This window comes from Takifugu rubripes, chromosome 17 (assembly GCF_901000725.2).
Source record: "Takifugu rubripes chromosome 17, fTakRub1.2, whole genome shotgun sequence".
Taxonomy (NCBI): Eukaryota; Metazoa; Chordata; class Actinopteri; order Tetraodontiformes; family Tetraodontidae; genus Takifugu; species Takifugu rubripes.
In genome coordinates, this window is record NC_042301.1 from 6,605,764 (window position 1) to 6,630,041 (window position 24,278).

At 42.7% G+C, this 24,278-nt stretch overlaps 1 protein-coding gene across 7 annotated transcripts in view; it reads right to left on the reverse strand.

Moving 5' to 3' along the window:
• Nucleotides 1-19,045, reverse strand: part of slit2 (slit homolog 2 (Drosophila)) — a 64,441-nt gene extending 45,396 nt beyond the window's left edge. For all 7 annotated transcript variants that reach the window (XM_011612601.2, XM_029851090.1, XM_029851093.1 and 4 more), the window contains exons 1-4: nucleotides 18,164-19,045; nucleotides 17,524-17,595; nucleotides 16,001-16,072; nucleotides 10,709-10,780 (exon numbers count right to left, since the gene is read on the reverse strand). In XM_011612601.2, the coding sequence (XP_011610903.1) occupies nucleotides 10,709-10,780; nucleotides 16,001-16,072; nucleotides 17,524-17,595; nucleotides 18,164-18,372 (425 nt within the window). In that variant the 5' untranslated portion in view covers nucleotides 18,373-19,045. The remainder of the gene's footprint in view (nucleotides 1-10,708; nucleotides 10,781-16,000; nucleotides 16,073-17,523; nucleotides 17,596-18,163) is intronic.
• Nucleotides 19,046-24,278: the final 5,233 nt, after the last annotated feature.

Consider the following 24,278-nt stretch of genomic DNA (forward strand, 5'->3'; position numbering starts at 1 on the left):
AAGCAAAAAACATGTTGAGAAAAACAACTAAAATTCCTCTTTGGGAACTCAAATTTGTCCACCAATGACCTGTTTGGACATAGCCGACATTGAAAGCTGACCTGTAAACCATGACAGGAAGAAGCCCGTGCTCGCTGATCAAAAATCAGAGTTCCATTTGTTGTGTGAAACACTCGCGTCTCCTTATAAAACCTGCTTTTAATTCCATTTTCACTTAATGATACCACAGGCGTGACCTTTGAACTACGATTTAGCAGTTTGAAAGACAACACATCAATGAGGACAGGAGAGGATGCGAGGCCCTCTGAAGCATGCAGAACAATACAAAAAACAGCAAAACACGGCATTCTGATTTTGATTTTAGTTGGTTAGAGTTCTTTTTGCCGGAAAGTAGTCCTAAACCACAAAACCTCTCCATCAACTCAACCCATTTACAGGCAACCTTTTTTCATGGGAGGCAAGGAGAGAAACCCAGAGGAAGCTGGTGGGTCTGAGTTAGTCTTAACAGACAGATGGATGATGTGTGAGGAGGACAGACTGACACAGCCTGATGATCAGAGTTTGAACTTGTCTTTGCATAGTTTAGCTGATTGCGCTTTCTGATAGATTTATCCTGCATTACCCAATCATCTTGGTATCTTCTGTATTTGCCTGTGTGTGTTTGTGTGAATGTGTGTGTGTGGGTGAGTGTGTTTTCCTGGTGAACGAAACTTCCTGAGTGGTCAGAGTTCATAAGAACTGTGGTCCAATCATGGAGGAGGACTGCGTTGCTCAACAGAACAGAGAAGTTTGCAATTGGATAATGATGCTTCAGGTTTTGGAGCCTTTCATTAGACACTCGCAGGGACACACACTCATTCTCACATAGGCAGGCTGAGCACTAACCCGTCATTACCAACCTGCTGATTTATCACATGCCCCGAGTCATGAACCAACAGTGTCACACTTTCTCTCTGGCCCTCACCAGCATGAATCACCTCATCTGGAACACATTCCCCTCCAGTGAAACTCATCCTCCAGGGATACTTTTTAAAGTTGATGTTTCAGCGCTCGTGTCTATATGAGGATGTTAGCATAGCAAAATATAAATTAAGACTTTCCTTTAGAATTCCAATAATGATCTGGTCACTGCAGCATGAGAGAGGAGACATCGGACACTTCAGTCACCTTCAGGTGTGTCAAGTTGATGGAGTTTCTTTACTTTGATTTCATGACATGAAATGTGATAAAACTATTCATGAGGGGAGTCGGTGGTGCGACTTAAACAACATACCACTGACAGAATTACACACCAATGGAGGTCAGACAGGAGTGGAGAGCAGCTTGAATGTCATTTCACTGCAACCAAAGAAGCAAATAGTTGATTTATGATTAATTTTCCTTATTTTGGGAGTTAATTGTGGAGTAGAAAATAAAAGTAGTTCATGTGTCTTTCTGTCAGGATCAGGTTCTCACATTATGTAAACATAGTGCGTTTTAATGAGTCTGGGTCGCCATGGTCAGTTCAAACACACTCAACACTTAGTGAAATAATGTGAGAGGCTCTGAACTTGTGAGCAACATCGCTGGGAGGAATCACTGGTAAGCTCCCAGTTTCCTCTCTGGGTTTTACTGCAGATGAGGGTCTTGCATAAGCCTCTCCAAATCCAGTGTTTTGGGAGAGAGATGGGTGATAAGGGAGGGGGAGCGGACAAAAAAGTGTATGAGAGAAAAAAAAGACTAGGGAGAAAAAAGGTGCTGGAAAAAGAAAGAGAGGATAGAGGAACAAAACAAGGTTGCAAAAAAAGAACAAGCAAGCAGTAGAGGAGGACAGGGAGGGATGAGAGGTTTGCTTTGTGGTGATTGGAGAGTGACAGGGGTGCCAATAGAGTGGCCAGAGATGACGGTCCCGCTGGAGAATGCCGGCTATGCCGGTGGAGTGGCACTAATGGAACCAGAGAAGGGATGCAGTTGCCTGCCCTGGAGGAGGGATATTGTGCAACTGGACAAGGCAGCTTGATACAGAGCCAAGATGGAGGATTAGAGGGAATGGAAGGAGGCACCCAGTGCAGAGAAAGACGGCCATGTTAGGTCTGCTGACTGACTGACATAAACTTAAACCTCTCTGTTTTCCATTTGACGAGTGGGTCTCTGTGAACGCTCACAGTTTTCCAGCTTTTGTCTCAGTTTGTGATGGGAATGACACTCGTGGAAAACCTTCTGTCCACATGGAGACCTCACTGAAGCACCTAAAACATCCACTTGGTAGTAACACCAAGATGAAGACTGAAGATGGTGTCAGTCCCATCCATCCATCCATCCATCCATCCATCCATCCATCCATCCATCCATCCATCCATCCATCCATCCATCCATCCATCCATCCATCCATCCATCCATCCATCCATCCATCCATCCATCCATCCATCCATCCATCCATCCATCCATCCATCCATCCATGATATACCAAAGAAAGAGTAGGTCAACAATGAGGTTGAAAAAGGAATAAATCAGGTTTAAGGATCCATAAGAGGGACTAGTGATTCCCAAACGCTTTACAAATGTCACATGATTAATATAAACACAGAGAGTTACAGTGAATTAGAGGAAGTTAACTCATACAGCCTGATTGTTGGGTGGAATTACTGTCAGGTATTTCTTAGTTACTCCACCTCAGATGACACAAGCAAAGTTGGGAAATGTTTTAAATATTCAAAGACCTCACACACACACTACACACACTGTAACTACCAAGCCCTTCCTGTTATAGGTATGTAAAAACCCTCCAGAAATAATCTAGACTCAGTTTACAACACACACACACACACACACACGCACACACACGCACACACACACACACACACACACACACACACACACACACACACACACACACACACACACACACACATGCACACACCTCTTTCTGACAGACCTGCTGGCTCCAGACTTCAGGCTACCTGCCATCTACAGTAAGTACTGACATACCTTCTCTCTTTTCCACCTGACTTTCCCTTCTAGCGATCCCCTCAATCTTTACATTCTCTGTCCATCACTATTATTTTCGTTACCCCTGCTTTGCTTTTCTTTGTCTTGCGGGCTGACAGCAGAACACACTTCTGTCTTCACTGCACTAAATTCCTCCCAGCTTTTTTTCCACACCATTTACAAAGGTAAACACATCTCTAATCTTTCTTCCAAATACCCTTCATTCATTCTGTATGCAGACAGCCCTCCTTTCTCTGTCTCATTTCCCCAGACATGACTTGCACTTGTGCTGCACACTGAGGAGCAGTGCCGTCGCTGCTGGCATGTCCATTATCCTTCACATCTCATGGGTTGACAGTGATCCCTGACCTTTCACCTTTGATCTCTGACCTCTGGTGCCCGGTCTCCCTGGGCGACAGGTGATTCATTGGGCCACATTTGGGGAAAATTACAGACAAACAAGTGACACATGAATCTGTGTGGATATTAGATTGCGTCACTGTGTATTACCACTACGCCAAGGCTTTATGAATGTGTGACTGTATACATCTTGTGATAGATGAGAAGAATTAACCTACTGGGGGTGTTGGTTTATGTCTGCTTATTCTTTCCCTTTCTTGTTGATGAGCTTTAATTCCACCAAAAATCCTCATTAGAAGTTACATTAAAGCACTTTTATACATTCTTTGTAGTGTGTCTTCTGATTCCAAACGTGCTCTGCAGATCACAAAAGAATTAGTTCAAACATTCTGAGCAGCTAAATCACTCCTTAGGAATTAGTGGCCCTGAGGGGGTCCAGATGGAGTCATGTGACGCATCTGAGGGCCAATGAGCCACTGACACCCAACACCATCACACATTGTTCTACCTGTTGGTTCAGAGTGGAGTTGAATCATGACGGGTGTACAGAAAGCAAAGAAAGATCCGCAAACAACCAACTCAATCACAACAGACAGGATAAAAGCAATATTGCCCCATTTTGGCTGGATGTGGTAGGTGTGATGCAAGAGTCCTCAGGAAAACCTTTCTGATACAAAATGTCTTTGTGAAAGGCTGAAAAAAGAAATCTGAAAAGAGCCGTTTCTCCTGTGGTGTTTGTGTGAGATTTTTGCTCCCTTGTATTCAAAGAAGCGGGAGGGGGGCAGGAAATATTACTGAATGGTAAAGCAGCATGTTTGTGCTTGTGTGTATATTTGTTGGATAAGAAGAAACTTAAAGGGCAGAAAAGTCGAGGAGAGACAGAGATGGCCCGAGAGGCCTGTCCACAATGCCTCAAGCTGAAAAGGCTTAACTTCATTTCCTGACTCTCTTTATGGCAGATATTTGCATATCCCATGTAAACAAAGTTATTGCTTCAACAATGTTTCATCCAAGGCTGCACGTCAAATTTAACCAAAGTTGGAATGTTTGAATAACAAAAAGTAGACACATATTTTCTCCTGGTTCCGTGTTCACATGAAAAGAAGCATACCATTTTGAATTGGCCGATGGAAAAAACAATCATTTCAAACACTTAAAACACATATTACAAGTTTACAATTGACATTTTATATTGTATGTGTTACAAAGCTGGTTTTCCATTGAGTGGCACATTCCAGATTATTTTAGAACATTTACCCACAATTTCACTGTCTAAATATAATCAATGTCCATTTTCTTGAAGTGTTCTGTTGAAAATCCACATTCTGTACCTTCTTTGTACTGTGCAGATTACAGTTGAAAGAACGTGAGAGAGGATGTGTTCTATATTTACAGCAGTAGCAGTGCCTGGAAGACCTTCCATTCTTCTTCTGTGAGACTAAACTGTGCTGTCATGCTACTGATGATGCTGAAGCAACGATTCCTAAAGGAGAACATGGTTCAGCTCCAGCCTGTACCAAACTGAACTGCACTGATAAGAAGTGTTATTATTTAACTTAATTATTATTATTATTATTACTTTATTAATATAATGATTTACAGTTACAAGAGTTCAGACTAAAATAAGTGTTTTCCATTAAAAACAAGCTCTAATCACTCTTTGTTCTCTTCAAATGCTCACTTAAAGATGACAAGGGTGAACTACTGGCTGCCTGACAATGAAAATGTTGTCTGTGGCAACATTGATGCAGTTCGTTATCCCAACAGCGTGTGGTTCATAAAGAATTTTAAAGAAAACAGCCAGCACAAAACAGCTGTTACAAGTTTAATCTGTCACAATTTCTCCTAATAAGAGGCAAGATGTAGATCACCTGACTGGAACATTCTTTACCTCTGACCTCTCTGGCACTCAGAAGTCATCGTTGCTGTGGCAACTAAAAATGTCTAACGCCCTCCGTCTTAATTAAAAGCTTTATTTACTCTTAGAAAAATTCATTGTGTCTACCTCTGACCCTCTCTCTTCCTCTTTCTTTCACCTCCCTCTGTGTTCGTTGTCAACACACTGGGAAATCCCACATCTTCACCACTCTTGTGACGCATTGTGCTGAGGCTGTCGCCTCGGCTGAGGTGTGTGAGTGTGTGTGAGAATGTGTGTGGATCTCAGCTAAGCTCCAACTGAAAACAAAGCCACAACCTTCAAGGCTGCTAAGCAACAATGCTGCCTGGTAAAGCCCCATCAGGGCACCGTTTAGCAGAGGATTAGAGACTATTACACACACATGAATACACACATATACACACACAAATGCTGCCTGAACTCATTAATTCAAACCCCATATTAAATTAAGCATGAATGAGTGTGTGCACATTAGGGATGAGTCTGTATCGATACATGAACATATGAATCATGTGAGTTCATCAGAAGGTCAACAAAGCTTGAGGAAAATTTGAGATGTCGATGCTTCTTACATTTCAGAAATCTAATAAAAAAAACTAATACAAAAAACTAACATGAAAGCATTTGAAAAATGTTTTTCAGACACAAAACACATAAAAGGACCAACTTGAAATTTTAAATCTGGTAACAACAGTTTTTCAAGTCAACTGTAACCTGCAAAACGCGTCAGAGTGCTGTAAAGGACTCAGGTAGTGGAGGTGACCTAATTACTCATGGCAGCTTGTTGGAGAGAGGACTGTGGAGCCATCTGCGCCCCAACCTCCATGGATTGGGGATTCCAGGCTGAAACCCCAATGATCAGTGAGCAAATGAGTTTTTTTCCCTTCACTGGCTAACAAGTCCACTCCCAGCAGAAAATGATGTCTGACTTTGTTTATGGCAGCCTGTGAAGACCAAGTATTTCATGCTACTTTGTAGCATTCATATTCTCTATTTTCTATTCTTTAGTTTTGAAAGCACTGCAACATTTTTGCATTATAAGATGTGTAAAAACACAAGACGTGTAAAAACACAAATACACGGGAATCCTGCACAATCAAAATAAATAAATATGGAACACAGGACTTATCCCAGCACATGAAGGTTAGAGTCACCGTGCACCATCACACGGCACAGGAGAGCTTCTCATCTGTTGCCTGGCACAGTGGAGGCCCTCCATATGATCATGGAACACGATCCATGGAGCACAACCTTGTATTTGGAACCACCGGTGGGCTGGGGCACCCTCTTACTGTAGGTCTGGCCCATTTCCCACCGGCTTCACCAATTCTGACCAGAGGAGAACTTACAGGAGGTCCAAGAAGGACTACTGGAAATTCCATGACACTCCAGTTGAAACCTCTAGGCACAGGACTGCCCCAGGACCCACATGTTACAAGATTTTGAGCCGATTGACAGTTTGAATTTAGTTTTTAATTTAATTTAGGTTTCACCAACAAGATCACAAAACTTGTCACTAACTACATTAAATTAATGATAAGTATAATGACAACCTGCTTGGAGAAGGATGTCCCAAGTGAAAGAGCATTGATACAAGCTCACTCTGGACTCCTACTGGCCAGAAGCTGGACCAAAATGGTTTTATAATCAGTAACTGGGAATATTACCAGAGCAATAGGTGAGTTTTGGTTTTACAGTAGTGAAAACCCACATTACAGCTGACCAATGTTGCTAGAAAGTCAATTCTACCTTTTAATTTTGATGAGCGCATTTATGTGCAAATCTGAGACTGAGCAAAAAATACTAACGCATGTAAACAAATGTTGCTGCTAATCCCTCACATAACCCACTTTGTATTAAGTGTATAGAGACTCTGCCATGTTGATGCAATAATAAATGCATCAAAACGGCAATATAGCGGTTAAAATATGTTAATTGATTATCTCTGATTAGGTCCGATGTTGATTTAATACCTATAAAGCATAAAAATGTATAACAATTTTACAAGTTGCATTTTTCAAGAGCATATTTTTGTGTGAAGATATTTAATGAAACCTCTTAAAGGGGCATCAAAGGGTTAAACATTAAATGGTGAAACAAAGGTCACTGTGGTTTTCAGTCTGTTCTCCTATATGTGTTGTTGGTCGAGGTGTTGTCGTCAGAGTGAACCATATGTACAATGAAAATATATATTACACAAATAGATGAAAACAATTGACGGCATCAACAGGTTATGAGCTGATGTTCCCTACAAATAGATCATTGGACTTGTTGGATGAATCCAACTGAACGTGCAATGAACGCATGTTATTCTCAGAGATAATGGCTCATTTCCTACATATGGGAGACGCCTAAAGTTTCTCCTGGGCACTTGAACTGAAAGTGCTCATCTGGACCACAAGTTTGACCTGACGTACTGTGTGCCAACCGTGCCTTTGTCCACTGGTGTATAGGTGAAGGTTTGGAGGAGGGTGAATTGTCTGGGGCCAGAGGGGACGTGGCTGCTTTTTACCACCAGGAAGAAACAGACAAAACTACAAAGTACCTAAATGCTAAAGATAGTTGTTGCACTCATAATTGAGTCTCACTGATAAGAGTCCTTTATTAAACCGGAGCATTTGTGCCTGCTATAGAGCAGCTGTTTGTTATGACAGTTATGCTTCACGTCTTCTCAGTCTTGAACATTTGTAAATGTTGTTTTTGAACTGCTTTAAGTTAACATAAAACCTACTGGAGTGCAGGACATCCATCCTTTGCACCACTGAACAACATCACACGGCATCCTCATGTTGTTTTGAGTAAATGAATCAATCAGTCTTTATTTATATAGCGTCTGTTACAATCAAAATTGTTTCTAGGCGCTTTAAAGAACCCCAGGACCTGACCCCCAACAAGCAACAGTGGCAAGGAAAAACTCCCCTTAAACAGGATGAAACCTTGAGCAGGACCAGGCTCATGTAGGGGGACCCTCTGCTGATGGCCTGCTGGGTAGAATTGTTGAATTGTATCGAGATGGGAGGCTGAATTATGTCAAAGAAGTTAGAGAGGCATAATTAAAGAATAATGTCTCACATTAATGTTGTATTGTTTTACTCTTACCAGTTATTTACTTTATTCTTCTTAAATGAAGGATTCAATAGAAGTTCCAGGCAGGCAAAGATATCAGGGAACATGATCAGCTGACATGGAAAATTACTGAGGAACATTTGAGCCAAACCTATAATCAAGAACTGTCCTGTCAATCTATGACTGAAGCCATGAACCCAAGCAGACATTTCAGCCGTGGAAGCACTGACCCATCCTCCCCTCCTCCCAACACCCCCTTCATCACGCCATCATATTCATCTGCTCAGTGTCCAGCAGGCAGGCAGGCAGGCAGGCAGGCAGGCAGGCAGGCAGGCAGGCCGGCAGGCAGACAGACAGACAGACAGACAGACAAAGAGGCAGAGAGAAACAGAGAGACAGTGAGAAAGAGAGAGAGTGAGAAAGAGAGAGATGGAAGTAACAGGAAATACCATACGATTTTGTTCAACAACAATAAAAGACAAAAAAGGCTTACACACACACACATACCCTCACTCTCTCTCACTCACACACACACACACACACACACACCAAAATCTGTTGCTAAGAAAACTCAATCGAGCGATTTATTCATTCTTTCGCCAGCAAGATCAGAAGTCCAAATGATATTTTTAAAAATAATAATGATGGCAATAATAGCGCTAATGTCTGTCTTTGTTCCTCTATAATACTTGATACATCTCACACTTGATCTCAGCCCAGTTTAATTTAGCACTCTAAGCTCAAAACCACAGGGTATAATACATATATTTTCCTTGCTGAAAAACGTGAAAACATCATTTTCATAATAACAGGGTTGGGGAGGCTCATTTATAGCAGTGCTGTTGCAAGAACCAAAGTCCAGTTTGTGCAGACTCTCTGATTTATATATAAAACTTAACAAGTTTCCACTTTAAAGCTAATTGAAGAGGAAACAGCCTTAAGTATTGAGTCTCCTCTTTGATCGTCATTTATCCCTAAAGACTTTCACGATCGTTACAAAATTATAAAGTTTTCAGCAATTTTCAACAATGATTCTCACAATTTTTGATCTGAAATTATTCTGGGTTAGAGAGAGGGAGGAGAGGTGGGTGAGAGAGAGGGGTGAGAAGGGGAGAGAAAGAGGGAGAGATAGACAGAGAGAGAGAGAGAGAGGGAAAGGGGCCACTTGTCAATGACAGTTGAGCAGAGAGCAGTATATCAGTTATATTTTTACCTCAGCCCACACGCTGAGCAGTTTGCCAACACTTAACTCTCTTCAGTAACTCTCTCAAACTCTCTCTCTCTCTCTCTCTCACACACACACACACACACACACACACACACACACACGATCGCACAGACCCAGATATGATGTCTGGACCCTCATCAACATATTGTTTTAGCTTCTAGCCCTGAAAACCAAGTCTTAACCCATACAGCTCTTTGAACATCTGTTGAAAAGTGAGAACTCGACAGACTTTTCTGTACAAATATGTGCAGCACAGACACAGGCACAGGCACAGACACAGACAAACACACACAAACACACACACACACACACATGTAACAACACAAACGCATATGCTGACACACATCCTCAGACATGACAGGTTAAGCCTAGCCAACCACCGTGGCAGCCGCAGAACATAAACAACTTTCACACACTCTCTGAATCATCTCAGCATTTCAATATTGTTTCAGATAAATATATTCTGCCCTACACATAAATACACAGAGCCATAATTCCCTGTAACCACGAATGACCATGACGGGAAGTCAGTTCCCACAGTTTTCTGCAGCCCAGCCCTGGAGAACTGGGAATCCACTGCTGGGTTTACAGCTCTGACAATCAGTGAAGTGTGGAAGGTGCTCAACAACAACAAACAGCAGCTCTGTTTCACAGTAAAAAAAAGACTAAATAAAGAAGAATTCCCGTTTTGTGACAAGCTATTTTTGTGCCTTTGAACCAACGATCTAAACTCTCTTGCTTTCTTTCACTGAATACACTTTCTCTGATATATTTTGCCCAGAACCTCATTTACAACCAATAATACACACAGGCGAGCGCGCGCACACACACACACACACACACGCGCACACAAACACATTGCTCTGAGTGGGCAGCAGCTGTTGGAGTGCTAATCTGAATTAACTCCTGAACTGGCTTCTGTGGGGAGAACCATGTAAAATTTGGTTTCCTCGTCCTTCATCTGAGTGAAACACTTTGGGTCCACAACTGAGGAACCAGACTTTTAGAATATTATTAGCTTCAGAATATTACATATGTATTTTAAATGCTCCAGCAAGTCCAGAACAAGCTGGATGCAAATGCAACTATAGAACTACTCCGCCTTCAAACACATTATATAGGAAACAAAGTGTATTATTTAAAAAACTGCAGTGATATTAAGAGACAGTTAGAAACTAAACTGGACTTACAGCCTCGAGAGTTTTGTCGTTCCCAGGAAAAGTAGCTCAGGGAAGACAGCCAGATTATTCCGATTCAGGCGCCTGGAAAAAGAGAATAAATATGAAAAAATGACAAAAACAGGTGCCTACATCATTCTTTAAACTGTAAAGTTTATTTCTGGGGATCAACTCTAACTGACAGGGATGTTTAAACAATGGAAAGACAGAAGTAAAGAATATTACAAATAAACAAGCTCAACAACCATGATCGCTTTGCGAATTGTTTTCCTGCTTTCCCATCTGTGTTAGTGAGAATCAGATGATATTGAGGGGCGTTAAAAAGGTTTATTTGGAAATTATGGAGATTTGAGATCAGTGTTGATGCAGCCTAATGGAAACGCTTATTTTCATTCACAAACAGGCCGTCTAGGTTACCCACTTTTAAGGGGTGCAACATGGCTGCTTGCAAAACATAAAACCAAGAAGGATGAAAAGAAGGCCGGGGAAAGACAAGATGGGGGTTCAGATGAAGGGATGAAGGTGGTGGTGGTGGTTGGGGGGTTTTACCACAAAGGCACAGAAGAGGAGGTGATGTGGGAAAAACAAACAGGCAGTCAGGCTGGACTACCGAATGTGTGAAAAGGACCCCACTGAGTAAACAAGGCTCTCATAGGGAAAGATCTCACAACAACCAGTCATCACACACACACACACACGCACACGCACAAACACACACACGAGGGCATGGGCGCACATGCAGGAATCACACAGAGCAGAGAAAACTCGGGTGAGTTTAATAATGTGGGTGCAATCATTTAACCCTAGTTGAGTGGAGTGAAGAGGTTTGTGTGGTTCTGGTTTGTGTGTGTGTGTGTGTGTGTGTGTGTGTGTGTGTGTGTGTGTGTGTGTGTGTGTGTGTGTGTGCGTGCGTGTGCGTGTGTGTGTTCATATGTGTGTATATGATTGTTCAGAGAGAGAGGCAACTGAGTTACACAGTAAGCACAGTGAGCAATTTACCATTTAACCCTAACACACACACACACACACACACACACACACACAAGAGAAGAGAAAGTGATTTCCACTAAAAAAGTGAGACCCATAAACAGCCGTATTCGTCCAAGAAATAACAAAAAACTGTTTTTATTTAAACTGTTCAAAAGGTCTATGAAGGATTTTCACCTCTTTTACGTCATGTTGAGCTTCTGTGGACCTTTCTCAAATAACGTCATCCCCACCACGTCCCAACAAGCACACAAATAATATGAACGTGCACCTACACGTACACTCTCTCCACGGTTACATCGGAGGCTACTTAAATATTTAACAACCCTCCAGAAATGATGTTTCTAAATTATTCACTCCTCTTCCGTTAACGCCTGGCTCTGGTGGCTAAGAGCCCCACGTGGTCCTTTACTGTGGCCTTCTCCTCCTTGCAGGTCCTGAGCACCATGAGTGGGTTAGCTCTCTCCTGGGCGAGTGCTTGGACCAGTGCTGGAATTGGCAAAGGAGGAGTGGGAGCATGAGCTTACCTTCTCAAAATAGATGTGGTGCTGTCAGAACAAGACAGCCACAGAATGATGTGAAGACCTGAGAACATCATCTGACCTCTTGACTTTTAATGAACAGTGTGTGAGTGTTTCTATTCTTCTGTTAAAACTTTAGGTTTCCCACTTTAGGTCAGTATAACATTTTGCATGAGAGTGGTGGAGTATTGATGGATTTTATGAATGAGCTCCGTCATATGGGTTGTTTTTGTTGCCCAGAACTGGCACAAACACAGAGAGCATTGTTCGGCTCCAATTCTCCATATCTGTGTGCAGGTCTAATGCTGTGGAGTTGGCCTATACTCTACAATCAAATCTGTTGATTTGATAGGGTTAAAAATTATTATCATACTGTATAAACACTGAGGGTGACCATTGAGCACCTTTATGTGTAAAGGTTTCCTTTATTTGTGTGTTGATTATGTGGACTATTGTTGAATTTTTACTATATGCAGTGCTTGAATGAGCTCTTCTTGGAACTGTAGTGTTGCATGCTGCCTCACTCCAATAGTGATTTTAGAACTTCATCTTAAGTTAGAGCATTCAGAGACACCGATTGCTTTCGACTCCAATCATTTCACCATTTGTAGATGTGTGTGTGTCCCTTCACATGGACATGCTTGATATCTTCCACAGTCATATTTGATTCAAATCTAGCTGGAAGTGAATGTAAGATGAAAAGTCTGATGTGTGAGAGTCACTACGGTTGACTCTGTGAGTCACACTGTAGCGTAGTGATAATCCCTGCAGTCGTAAACAGATGCTGGAGAATAGCTGCGAAACCACACACACACAAATACACACACACACACACACACACACCACAGATATACTAAAACATCAAACTTCTGCTCAGCACAATTCATGTCTGTATTGGCTCAGATCATCTTATATATATGAAACATTTCAATCTGATTTTAGTTGCAAAACCCTTATTCGTTCTTCTGATAGTTGAATCATAGTACCTTAGCACCATTGGCTTGTCTACTTGCATAGAAAGTTTTTCAAGATGAATTGAAACTGTCTAAGGTTTCTTTTAACTTTTAAAGTCAATGTGAATGACCAACAATGTGCAACTGCAGAATAATGCCCTAACGTATCAACTAGTGCATTGAAAATAGGCACAGGTTAAGGTAATATGTAATTGCAGCAGATGCTCCTGAGACAGAACAGCTTCATTTAAAGAAACTGGAATACCTCAACACTCCCAGCTGGCAACACTGGTGCAGGGGGTAACGAAGAGATGGGGCCTTCTCCTCCTTAATTATGTAGTTTATGTAGTTAATAAGAGTTCAAGATTTGGTCATTTTGTGATAATAATACTGTCCTGAATAGATTCAGCCTTTATGAAATACCAAAATAATCTCTGCTTTGAGTATTTTTACTTCCAACCCCTGTTTACCAACAGGAGCATCCAACATTGGCAAGAAAATCTATCACAAATTCTGGGCACGAGTGGAAAATGTGTATAAATCTAGCCTTTTGTTTTTTCATCTTTGCGGCAAAAGACAATTTCAAGCTCTGCTGCTCAATAAAAATGGAAAGCAAAAAACGCAGCTGAAACTTTGCCCTGAAATAATCAGCGAGAACAACATTATCAGTGAAACGCTATTCTGTTAGCGTTAATCCTTTGTTGTCCTTTGAAATTCATAACCCCCCTCGATGGGATCATCTTAACCATTATCTTTGGCAAAGTCTCTGCAGATTCACATGGTTACAGATTGAATCATTAAGTTGGCTTGACTATTGATGGACGTGGATCTGCCATCCCAACCAATCTGCTCTCTTGAAATCATCAATGGCTATGTGATCACTCGATTACAGGCTAATTATCTGAGGTTTTATCTCACTGCTACTCGGACTCATTGTCTCAGCGCCTTTAATTAGCTCTTTATTACTCACTGCATATCTGGAGGTGTTATCACCTTCAACCCTACAGGCTTTGAATTGGCTCTAAACCAATCAGATTACAGGATCAGCAACTCATCTCTGTCCTGTTCTTCATCTACAAAGAAGAGTGACAGATGCATGACATTCCTATATGCTCAGCACAATAGAATGAGGAGAGGGTAGAGAGAATGTTTGTGGGTGTGAATGGATGGAGGGCATCGAGATAAAACCGGTACTGACGGAGCAACCTTGCAGAAGATAAAGTAACTGCATGAGTGTGTCTGTGCACATGCACGTCTGTTGTGACATGCCTAGATCTGCAACACCTAATTCACACATTCATTTACCCCTCCTCCACGTGCCCCTACCCGTCAACTACTGCCCCACACCTGACCCCACCCTGCCCATCCCCGCAGGGCCCGTCGCAAAAAAAAAAAAAAACAGTCCCGAGAAGGGGAACCATTTTGCACCCCTGTGGGGGGTATTCACTGTGGATCTGTCAGCCCAACTTAGGGCCTTCTTCTCTGGGTAGCTGTGCCCAGCAGGCCCCATCTCCCCCCCCCAGTGCATGGAGGTCTTTGAAATGAGCCCCCAGACTCCAGACTGTAGAGATGTGCCTTTGTCCAGCAGCTGCAGGGGGGCATTGATGACTGACTCCATCTTTGTGTTTGTGAGATGCTGGATTTGCAGTGTTAACGTTGTAACTCTTGCCGGTACAACAGACAACACAGGTTAGAAATTACAGTCAAAGGTGTTTGCTGCTAAAGTCGGAAAGGTTCTGTTTTACACGTGTGAGTGGCAGAATTTCCAATTTCCAATTGGGTGATCAGATTTTTTTCAAAAGTTCAACTATATGAAGTTCATTTTCTACACCTTTGTTCAAGTATTCCCTTATTTATTCACATAATGATTCAAGAAATCAGACTGATCCTCAGAACAACTTTGTTCTGCCAGAAACATTTATGTACATACATATGTACCTGTGTTTGTGCAAAATGTCAAGTTTTTGTCTGAGCCTTGGCAGACTAACACTGTTTGCTGACTCCCACCGTGGAATCGGGTGTCAGTCAGGCCACGTATCACGCACACAACATATGGAGGGTTCCTGCGTTAGGACGAGTGGAGACAATGAGCCAATCTGGAGTCAGGGCTTTACGTTCCCCTTCTGTCTTGTTCTCTCTTACGCCACTGAGACTTAATTATACTCCAGATGCCCGAGGGTGAGATGGGGAATACCAGTGATTCCAAACCAGCGCCATAACAACCTTCGGATATTCCCTCTGACCGGGTCTCAAATGCTCCATCGTGCACTGGGACTGGCTGCTGTAGAGGGTTATTGATTTGGTTGTTTATGAGCACTTCCAGATTGAGCAAAAAAAAAAGGGGAAGCTGTTTTTGGTCCATTGAGTCCACGTGATATGTGTTGGCTTGATTTCAAAATGGCCAGGTTTTATCCTAATAAAACCTCTCTTTGACAGCATGTAGCATTTTTGTGGAGCATTTTGTTGCGCTCAGCAGACAACATGAACAATACTTTTAATGAAGAAAAGCATCACCAATTTGCTTCATTTATTTGTTTATTGTCTGCATTTCCTCAGAGCTCCACATACAGACCTCACAGACACACTAAACAATTTCCTAATTGGTTTCTTAAGCTATAGAAAGTCTGCTTTTTCCCCAGTTCAATATAATAAATCTGCATCAGGCAGTAAGAGATAATTGACTGGCTGTTCAGCTCAGCTAATGCACAACTTGGTAGATGGTTGTTTAGGGCTGGGTTGTCCCAGCATCTACTGTAACTGCCACATCTTTTCCCTCATTTCTGTCTTAATCTTAATCTAATCAATGAAAATGGACCTGATTCGATGACAAAAAATGTACTCACAGTCTTTCCAGTTCCTTCAAGTCCTGGAACGCTCCCCTCTCGATGGTGGTGATTTTATTCTCCATAAGCTGCCTGAAGGAGACACACCAGGAGAAAATGAGACAAGATGAAACTAGACAGAGGGAAAAGGGGCAGAGATGGCAGGAAAAGAGTGATAAAGCAGCAGAGCTGACAGAACCATTTGTGAAAAGACAGCGAGATTCTAAAAAAAAGGATCAAAATGGAGGCAAAGATAAGAAAGAGTTGAGTAAGAAAATGCGTTAGGTTGAAATGAGGGTGAAAAACAAGGAGAAGACAGGAAAGTGAGGAAGTGAAATGATAGACTGATGCACACAAGAGAGGTGCGGAGACATTGCAGAGCTCACTCAAACCCAGAATTGACTGTAAAAGTGACCCATCAGCCACAGCAACGCATCCATCATCCAGTTTACTCTCCTATCACTACAACCCTCTATCACTGAGGTCGCCCGTTCACTTACACCAGCAGATGCCACCCAGACGGCACACTGCAGCACTATGCATTTGTATGAGGCCGAAAAGAGGAAACATTCACAAAAATAAGTTTTACCACATGTGAGAAAGCAGCAGGCTCCATACCAGTTTTCAAATATTGAGATAAACTCTAAAGAAAGAAGGCCGCTGTGGTTCATGAGTGCGTCAATGTAAAATTCTCAGAGGAAAACACTTTAGGAAATGCTTTCACTTCTTAAACTTTCGGTACACGACAGCAAACCACGCTAACTTTTCCTCGTTTAGTTCCAAATTTGGCTGTAATAATAAGGCCAATTTTTTTTTTTTTTTAAAACCCTACAATTCCAAATAATTTGCAACTGAAAACACACAGAATAGAGCATGAATGGAGAACAAACACATGCACACACAATTAAGGAACATAATCTCTGGAGGAATTCCAACAATGCGTATTCCCTGCATTCACCTTTAGGAAGTGAATAACACGCGCGCGAACGCACGCACGCACCCACGCACGACCCCCACCCCCACCCCCGACACACACACACACACACGCACACACACACACACACACACACAACCCGTGTCCCTCTCTTAACCTGAATTCATCCTAAAGGAACTTGTTCTTGCATGACTCTTCCTTTCCTTTCTCCCCTCCAGCTACCCCCCTCCGCGGCTACACATAATGACCGCTATCTCTTCCCCTGTTGCCCGTTGTTTAAAATAAACCCACCCTGACACTTCCACCAGCAGATTAACACGGCGACCTAAACAGGTGTCACTGCTGGGCTGTTTAGATGCACAATAAAGAGACTTCCCACAGACACAGTGCTGCATGCGGCAGAATGAGCGTGCACTCTGGAGACGATAAGAAACTGTTAAATCTGTGTGTGTGTGTGTGTGTGTGTGTGTGTGTGTGTGTGTGTGTGTGTGTGTGCGCGCGCGCGCGCGCGTACGTGTAGGTGGCGAGTGTAAATTGTTGGAATTTACTGCTTGTCGGAGTTGCGCATGAGAGCTGAAGAGCAAGGAAGAAAAGGAATAATTGCACTTACAGCACTCGCAGATGCCTCAGTCCTGCGAAGTCCGCCTTGGTGATTTTAGTGAGGTTGTTTGCGTTCAGGTCCCTGGACAGAGAAATTGGTCAAGCCGACAGCGTGTATTTGATGAAAAAGTAAAAAAACAAAAAAAAACAGTGACAGTTGAACAGGTCTGTTGGGCTGAAACTTGAGACTGTTGAGATTTGAGCCAGACAAATTCAGAGTCGACTTTGATCAACAATTTTACTCGAGGGTCCCCGGATACAAAAAACTGCCTGTTTAACTCAAAACCCACTTGTCTAAATCCGTTTTTGATTAACTCGCTGGTCTCCAGACAAACCAATGTGGTCCACGGAGGCTGTTCTAATGCAACAGTGCGAAACCACCAACACAACCGCAGCAGCGCCACAACTTCGGCTCCGTGATCTGCAATAAACACGGACGAGTGTTTCCGTAGCCGTCGACCGAAATGGGCAGAATTTACCAAATGTTACTGGAATGTCTGAGTTAATTAGACGTGCTCTTAATTAAAGAGGCTCCCTTTTCTAAATAAAATAAAGAACTTCAGCTTTTGAATCGTTGTTGGTGATCAGATTTTGTGCGCAGCGTAAAGCGAAGCTGCGCTCTTAAATCCTTCTCCCTTGCCGATACTTACAGTCTTTCGGTGTTGCGGGGAATGTTCCTGGGCACGCTGCGGAGCCCTTGGCCGTGACAGTCCACTGTAGTTCCGGTACAGGAGCACTGGGTCGGACAGGGCTGGCCGTATACTCCGCTCGAAAGGACCAGTAACAGCAGAGAGACCAGAAGCCGGAGCGCATTTGCAGTGGAGCGACCAGGGCCAACGGGGCACAGAAATGCCACCATCACTGCGGCAAGTGGGGGCCAACGTAAGACCCACGAAATAGTGAGGAAATACTAAGGTGCTGAAAACAATTAAAGCCTCGAAATCCAAGAAAGACTTCGAAAAACAGCAGGTAAATTGACGCAAGATCTCCCTTTCGGGTTCTCCGTCTCGTTTCTTGTAGTAATCAAGATTAATTTACATTTGGGTCTTCTGGGAAGGTTTGCTGAAAGCTGTGTAGTTGTCTTGTCCCTCTGCGCAGACGGAGGGGAGCTTGACGAGACAGCGGACCGGCTCACTGGCTGCGCTACAGCGGCGCAAACTTCCACATGTCCCCGGCATGCGTTACCCACATTTGTTTCAGAAGCTCATACGTGAGCGTGAGGGACAGAGCCGGTGAAAAACCTCGATCGTTGCTCTGACTCGAGGAAAATGATACACAGACTCACACACACTTCAGTCCATACGCACACAGACGCCAACTCAGGTGAGGTTGTCAGTTATTAATTCACAACACGCGTCCGGAGAGAGGGAACAGCAGAAAACTCAGCAGCGGCGCAGAGATGATGAGTCCAAATCATCGATCAGTTGCCGGTTTATGGCGAGGGTGTGTATGCAGAAAAAAGGGCCACGCAAGAGACCAGCGCGCAACGTTATAATCCAACTCCGTGTGGTGCGTCAAAGAACTGCTCCTGAGTGTGTGACAGCGGAGAGAAAGAGAGACAGACAGACAGAAAGAGAGAGAGAGAGAGAGAGAGAGAGAGAGAGAGGGAGGAGGGAGCAGTGGGCACGTCTGCGTAAGTCCAGACAACTCTCTCTCTCTCTCTCTCTCTCTCCTTCACACAAACACAAAACACGCACCGCGTTTCCCCTTAAGGTGGCCGCAGGTTCGACGTCCATCACACAGGTTAACCACAACAAGACTAGAGTCTCACCTGATGCTTCATTTATCGGCTCCTTTGAAAGACAAATCCCAAAGAAAAGAGACGCGTGTGATCACGTGACTGCGGAACAAAGACGTTTGTATAATTCCACATGTCCGTCTAAATGTAATGATCATCATTAACCTTCCATTGCACATCAAATATGTTCTTTCATTCAGTTAAGAAGGTTCTAAAGAAGACTTCTTTTCATAATTTATTTGAATCCTAAAAGATCTTTCAAAGTCTAAAGATCAATGTATGCTTCACATACTTTCTTTCATCATGTAGAAAATGTGTAGGGGACAAGATCCATATGTGGCTACAGGTTGTACATGAAAACATTTATAAATCTGTAAAGGTCCTTCCCAGATGTTTGGTTCTTTGTAATACCAATCTGTTGGACTACTGCCTAAACAGGTTTGTTGTCAAGATTATGGTGATCAGAGCTTTAAACTTCATTCGGTGCTCTGATTTCATTATTGGATAATGAAGATGAACCAATTAAATTTGTTTGCAGGTATCTCTGCCCACCAGAACAGACATTTTCTTAAGGACATTTAGTTTGTAATTTTTAGATCCAACTTCTCTGAATGTTTGAGTCACAATTGGTTCTTTCTGATAGCAACTCATTAACAGTCTGATGGGCCACAATGTTAACAACAGACAACATTAGACAATTTTAGAGAATGTTTTTCATTGGCTTCTTCTGCACTATGAGAGAGCAACATGTTTTATGTCCAAGCTACACATCTGTTGATAACAACTCTGGTTTAATGGTATTTGTCAGAAGCCCACACTCAGAATGATATTGGAGGACGAGTGGAGACAGAGGACATGAGAAAACACAGGACATGAGAAGTAAAGCAGAGGCCCAGAGATCAGCAGCCATCTTCAATAAGTCATCCCCTTCAGTTTTACACTTTGTAGTCTTTGTTCTACATATGATGAAGGAATTGATTCTTCATAACACAAAAATTACCCATCCTGCAGTGCTGTTACACAATCACAGGTTTATAAAAGACTCACTCTGACGGTCAGGCCAAGCACTCCTGCACACCCTGAACAACAACTCAAGTCAACGACTGCCATGGACATGGTGACGCGCTACTGCACAGTTCTTATATCAGGCTGCATGAAGCATCAACCCTCTCAGATGAATCCTTTCCTGGTTCAGATGGTTAAAGAGCTGCTAAGGAGCAGAGAATCTGTCTAAGTGCTGTGATGTTGGTGCAGCTCAATCTGGACTGTTGGTTTAGGAGCCCTTTGTGTTATCTTTAGTTTATGGCCATGCAGTAAAGCTGGACATGTTGGGGTCAGCAAGTGTGTGTGTGTGTGTGTGAGTGGTGGGGGGGGGGGTGGCATGGTCAGTTCAGCCACCTGGTCTCTGGACAGCTGCTACTGATACTGAAGGAACACAAATACAGGCACACATGTCACAGGGTGAGATTAATCATAATTCTGAATTAATTGGTTATATAAATCAATTGAACTGCTGGTCATAAGGGCCACATCCTGTATGTTTCTTAGTTTTGTTATGAAAAAACAATGTTTGTGTTTGGATTGTCAACATGGGGGCTTGTTACACAGCTGCAATCTCACACACACACACGCACACACACACACACACACACACACACACACACACACACGGTTTCAGGCTGATCCATCTGTGGTGTGAATGGTCTGATATGGCTGCTGGTTGTTTTGATGGAATGCCCAACCTGTTCCTCAGGTCACAGAGATGCTCAGAACGCTTGACTTGTCCTCCTCTTGTCAACTCCTCCAGACTAAAAGTGATTTAAATACTATAGATTAACTGAGATGTTCCCTCCACATTTCTTTGAGAACCAGCTGTGAATCCATCCTTGATAACATTTATTAGTCTGGATTCACGCTGTCCCAAGAGTGCTGACCCTCCTCCAGGTTGCTGGTCTGGCTATTCTATGTGGATCCAGCAGAGTGTTGGGAGCCACCAATAACCAAGGTTGAGCCGCCGGGAGATCTGACCTTTAGAGCAGAAACCACAGAGACTCATGTTCACGTCACTGGAGTAGAAATGAGACTTCAGTTTGCGATGTAGTGATGCATCTCGAGCCTTTTAAAAGAAGCCTTTTTGTATGTTTTCTGAATGTTCCTTAATAACTGATCTTCCTAGCTGTTCGCTGTATCTCTTCTTTCAAGCAATGTGAAAAATATGAAGAAATGGCAGCATTTCCAATTTATGGGTCATTCATTTATGTTTGTTATTGGTACCACTAGAAATAATTTTCTTACTACAGTTTTGTGTGAATATCCATCCATCCATCCACCCATCCACCCATCCACCCATCCATCCATCCATCCATCCATCCATCCATCCATCCATCCATCCATCCATCCAAAAAACTCTGTTCAGCTGGAGCAGAACTGATAAAAAACACACTGACATGCATGAAAGAAATATATTGAATTTTACAATGCAAACTAATCTGAGTTTAAGTTATAGATTTTACATAAGGTGAGAACTAATACTGGGCTAAATGGTAATAAACTGGGACATGATGGGCAGACTATAGCACGTTATAGCCAGCAAATTTACCATGACTGAATCTGTCAATCAAACTATGAAAATGGAAGGCAGCAACATGCATAATGCATATTTCAACACGTCTGTAACTTTGTGTCTGTCACCAACATTATGTGACTTTCTACAGATCTCAGCTTTTTTTTTTTCTCTTTAAGCAGTTTAGTTTTAAGTGCTGGAGGATTTTCCTCCCAAGGTCAACTGCACAGAGAATAAAATACCTGCAACTGAAATTAAAAAAAGTCTTTTTATATTCATGTGCATCTGTAGGAGCAGAAATTAGCTTCAGTTGATGCCGGATAAGGAGCTGATTCTGAATGAACTCATCCTAGAGTTGCTCTAACACATTTTTGTCAATTAAATGTGAAGACAATTGAACATATGTGACCTCTTTTGACCTTTTAAAGAAAAATCTGCTTCCATTGCCATCTGAGAGCAGTTACCTGTTGCTGCCTGATGCTGCCATTACTAGGGACTGTGAATATCTGTCAATGCAGCCCTCTTCTGCCCTTTGTCCAGCACCATGTCTGGCTGGCTCACCATCATCGGTTTGACTGTCCGTATCTGGAAGTCCCACGGGATCTTTCCACAAAATCTCTCCACCACACTTTTGGAAGCATGTCCTATTTTGACCTCAGAACTTCCAGTCCAACCTCAATACAGATGTTCCTGCACCCCAGTGGTGTTCCATATATTCTTTAACTTAGGCCTTTCTTACATGCTGGCTTGTCTCAGGGACCTTGCCTTGTTTGGACATTAGATCTTGCTTACTGTGGTAGATCCTGGCTTCTGCTGCTGTTGTCCTCTGAAACTTCGCTCATACGGCCATGATTAGTGTCTTTCTGTCCAGCCTTTTCTAAGCATGGTTAAACTTCAGACATCTGCTCAGCTTCCTCTCCACGGACTATGAAAAGATCTTACCAAGTAGGGTAAAGGGTGTGGTCCCCTGTACTTACAGTTGTACAGATTGTGAAATTCTGGGCTTATACCTTTTCTCTGAATAAGAAATTGGCCATTGATGCAAACATTAATACGTTTTTCACAAGGAAAACTCTGATCAACACACCCTGTAGTACCCTCAATGAGGAGGACCTCTGGTCAACCAGTCCAGGGATACTGTCCTAAATGTCTGGTGTTGCAGAGGTGAGGCAGCTAGGACAGCCCTACAACATTGGCAGCCTTGAGGAACTCACATTGGTATATATTATGTGTTTGAGTTTTTGCTGTTTTGAGTTGGTCTCTGTTTCGGATCTCGGTGCGTTTAAGGTCCGTTTGGGCAGGAAAACCATGGAAAATCAATTTTTGTTAACGATACCTGGGATTGTCTCATTAGCCACCTGTGATTTTTGGCTGGAAAACTATCGCTCTCATAAAAAATGTTTTATTACCACAGTCAGCTGGAAAACTGTTGAATCATCTCCTCCAGATGAAAATCTCAGCTCACAGACTACAATAAAAATGTGTAACACATGCCTGCACAAACAATGACAGCCCTTCGCTTTGGTCTGCTATCAATCCCTACCTGTGGATCAGCAGGAACTTAACTGAACCAACCTGAGACCAGATAAATCCATTCTAAAATCCATTTTCTCCTCAGCTTCTGTAGAGTTTGCACTTGTGTGTCTGTGTTTGAGTTGGCTTGAATGGAAGCACAGAACAATGGAAGCAGGTACACACCCAGTCAGGTCAGGCTTAGTGGTTAAAGACATATTAGTCTGGCTGACTTATCAAGAGAAATGAAGAAACCAAACAGACAAATGCTGCAGCCATTGACCTAAAACAGCAGTAATATAGTGGCAGCAGGGATTCATACTCAGAAGGAAGTAAAAATGCATCAGACTTACTGAGTCAGTTAAGTTGCAGTTTAGGTGACAGCAGCAGACATGAGAGCTTATAGAACAGTGAACTCTCTCATGGAGAGTAAGAGAATGAACACATGGAGCTTATCACCCTAAAACACTGTATCCTGACACATTCCTCACATCAGCATGGAACAAGCACGTGGCCTGTTCATCACACCACCTATAATCTAGGAATTTGTCTGAGGATTTGGACTATTTTTTCAGACGAAGAAAAGCAGAACGCGTAGTGCTGCAGGTCCTTAACGAAAATGAAGAACGACTGTGCTGCAGCGGAAGAGGAGAACCTATGATTTATAGCAGGTTGTGAGCAGAAGTGAACCCCATTAAATACCGACTCTGTTTGATTCAATGACAGGATGACGAGAGGGCAGAATTATGCATCCAGCAGTCTGCAAGAGGGAAGACATACAAATAGGAGCAAACAGGAATGTGTGTAAATCCTGCAAGCCTCAAAACATTAGAGATGCAGTTTATGACATTTTACTACAGAAGTCCAGCTCAAAGTTTTCCTGACGTTAAGGTCAGTCCTGAGAGGAGGCCAAAGAATAGCTGAGGGTGGCAGAGAAAACAAGGAGAGAGGA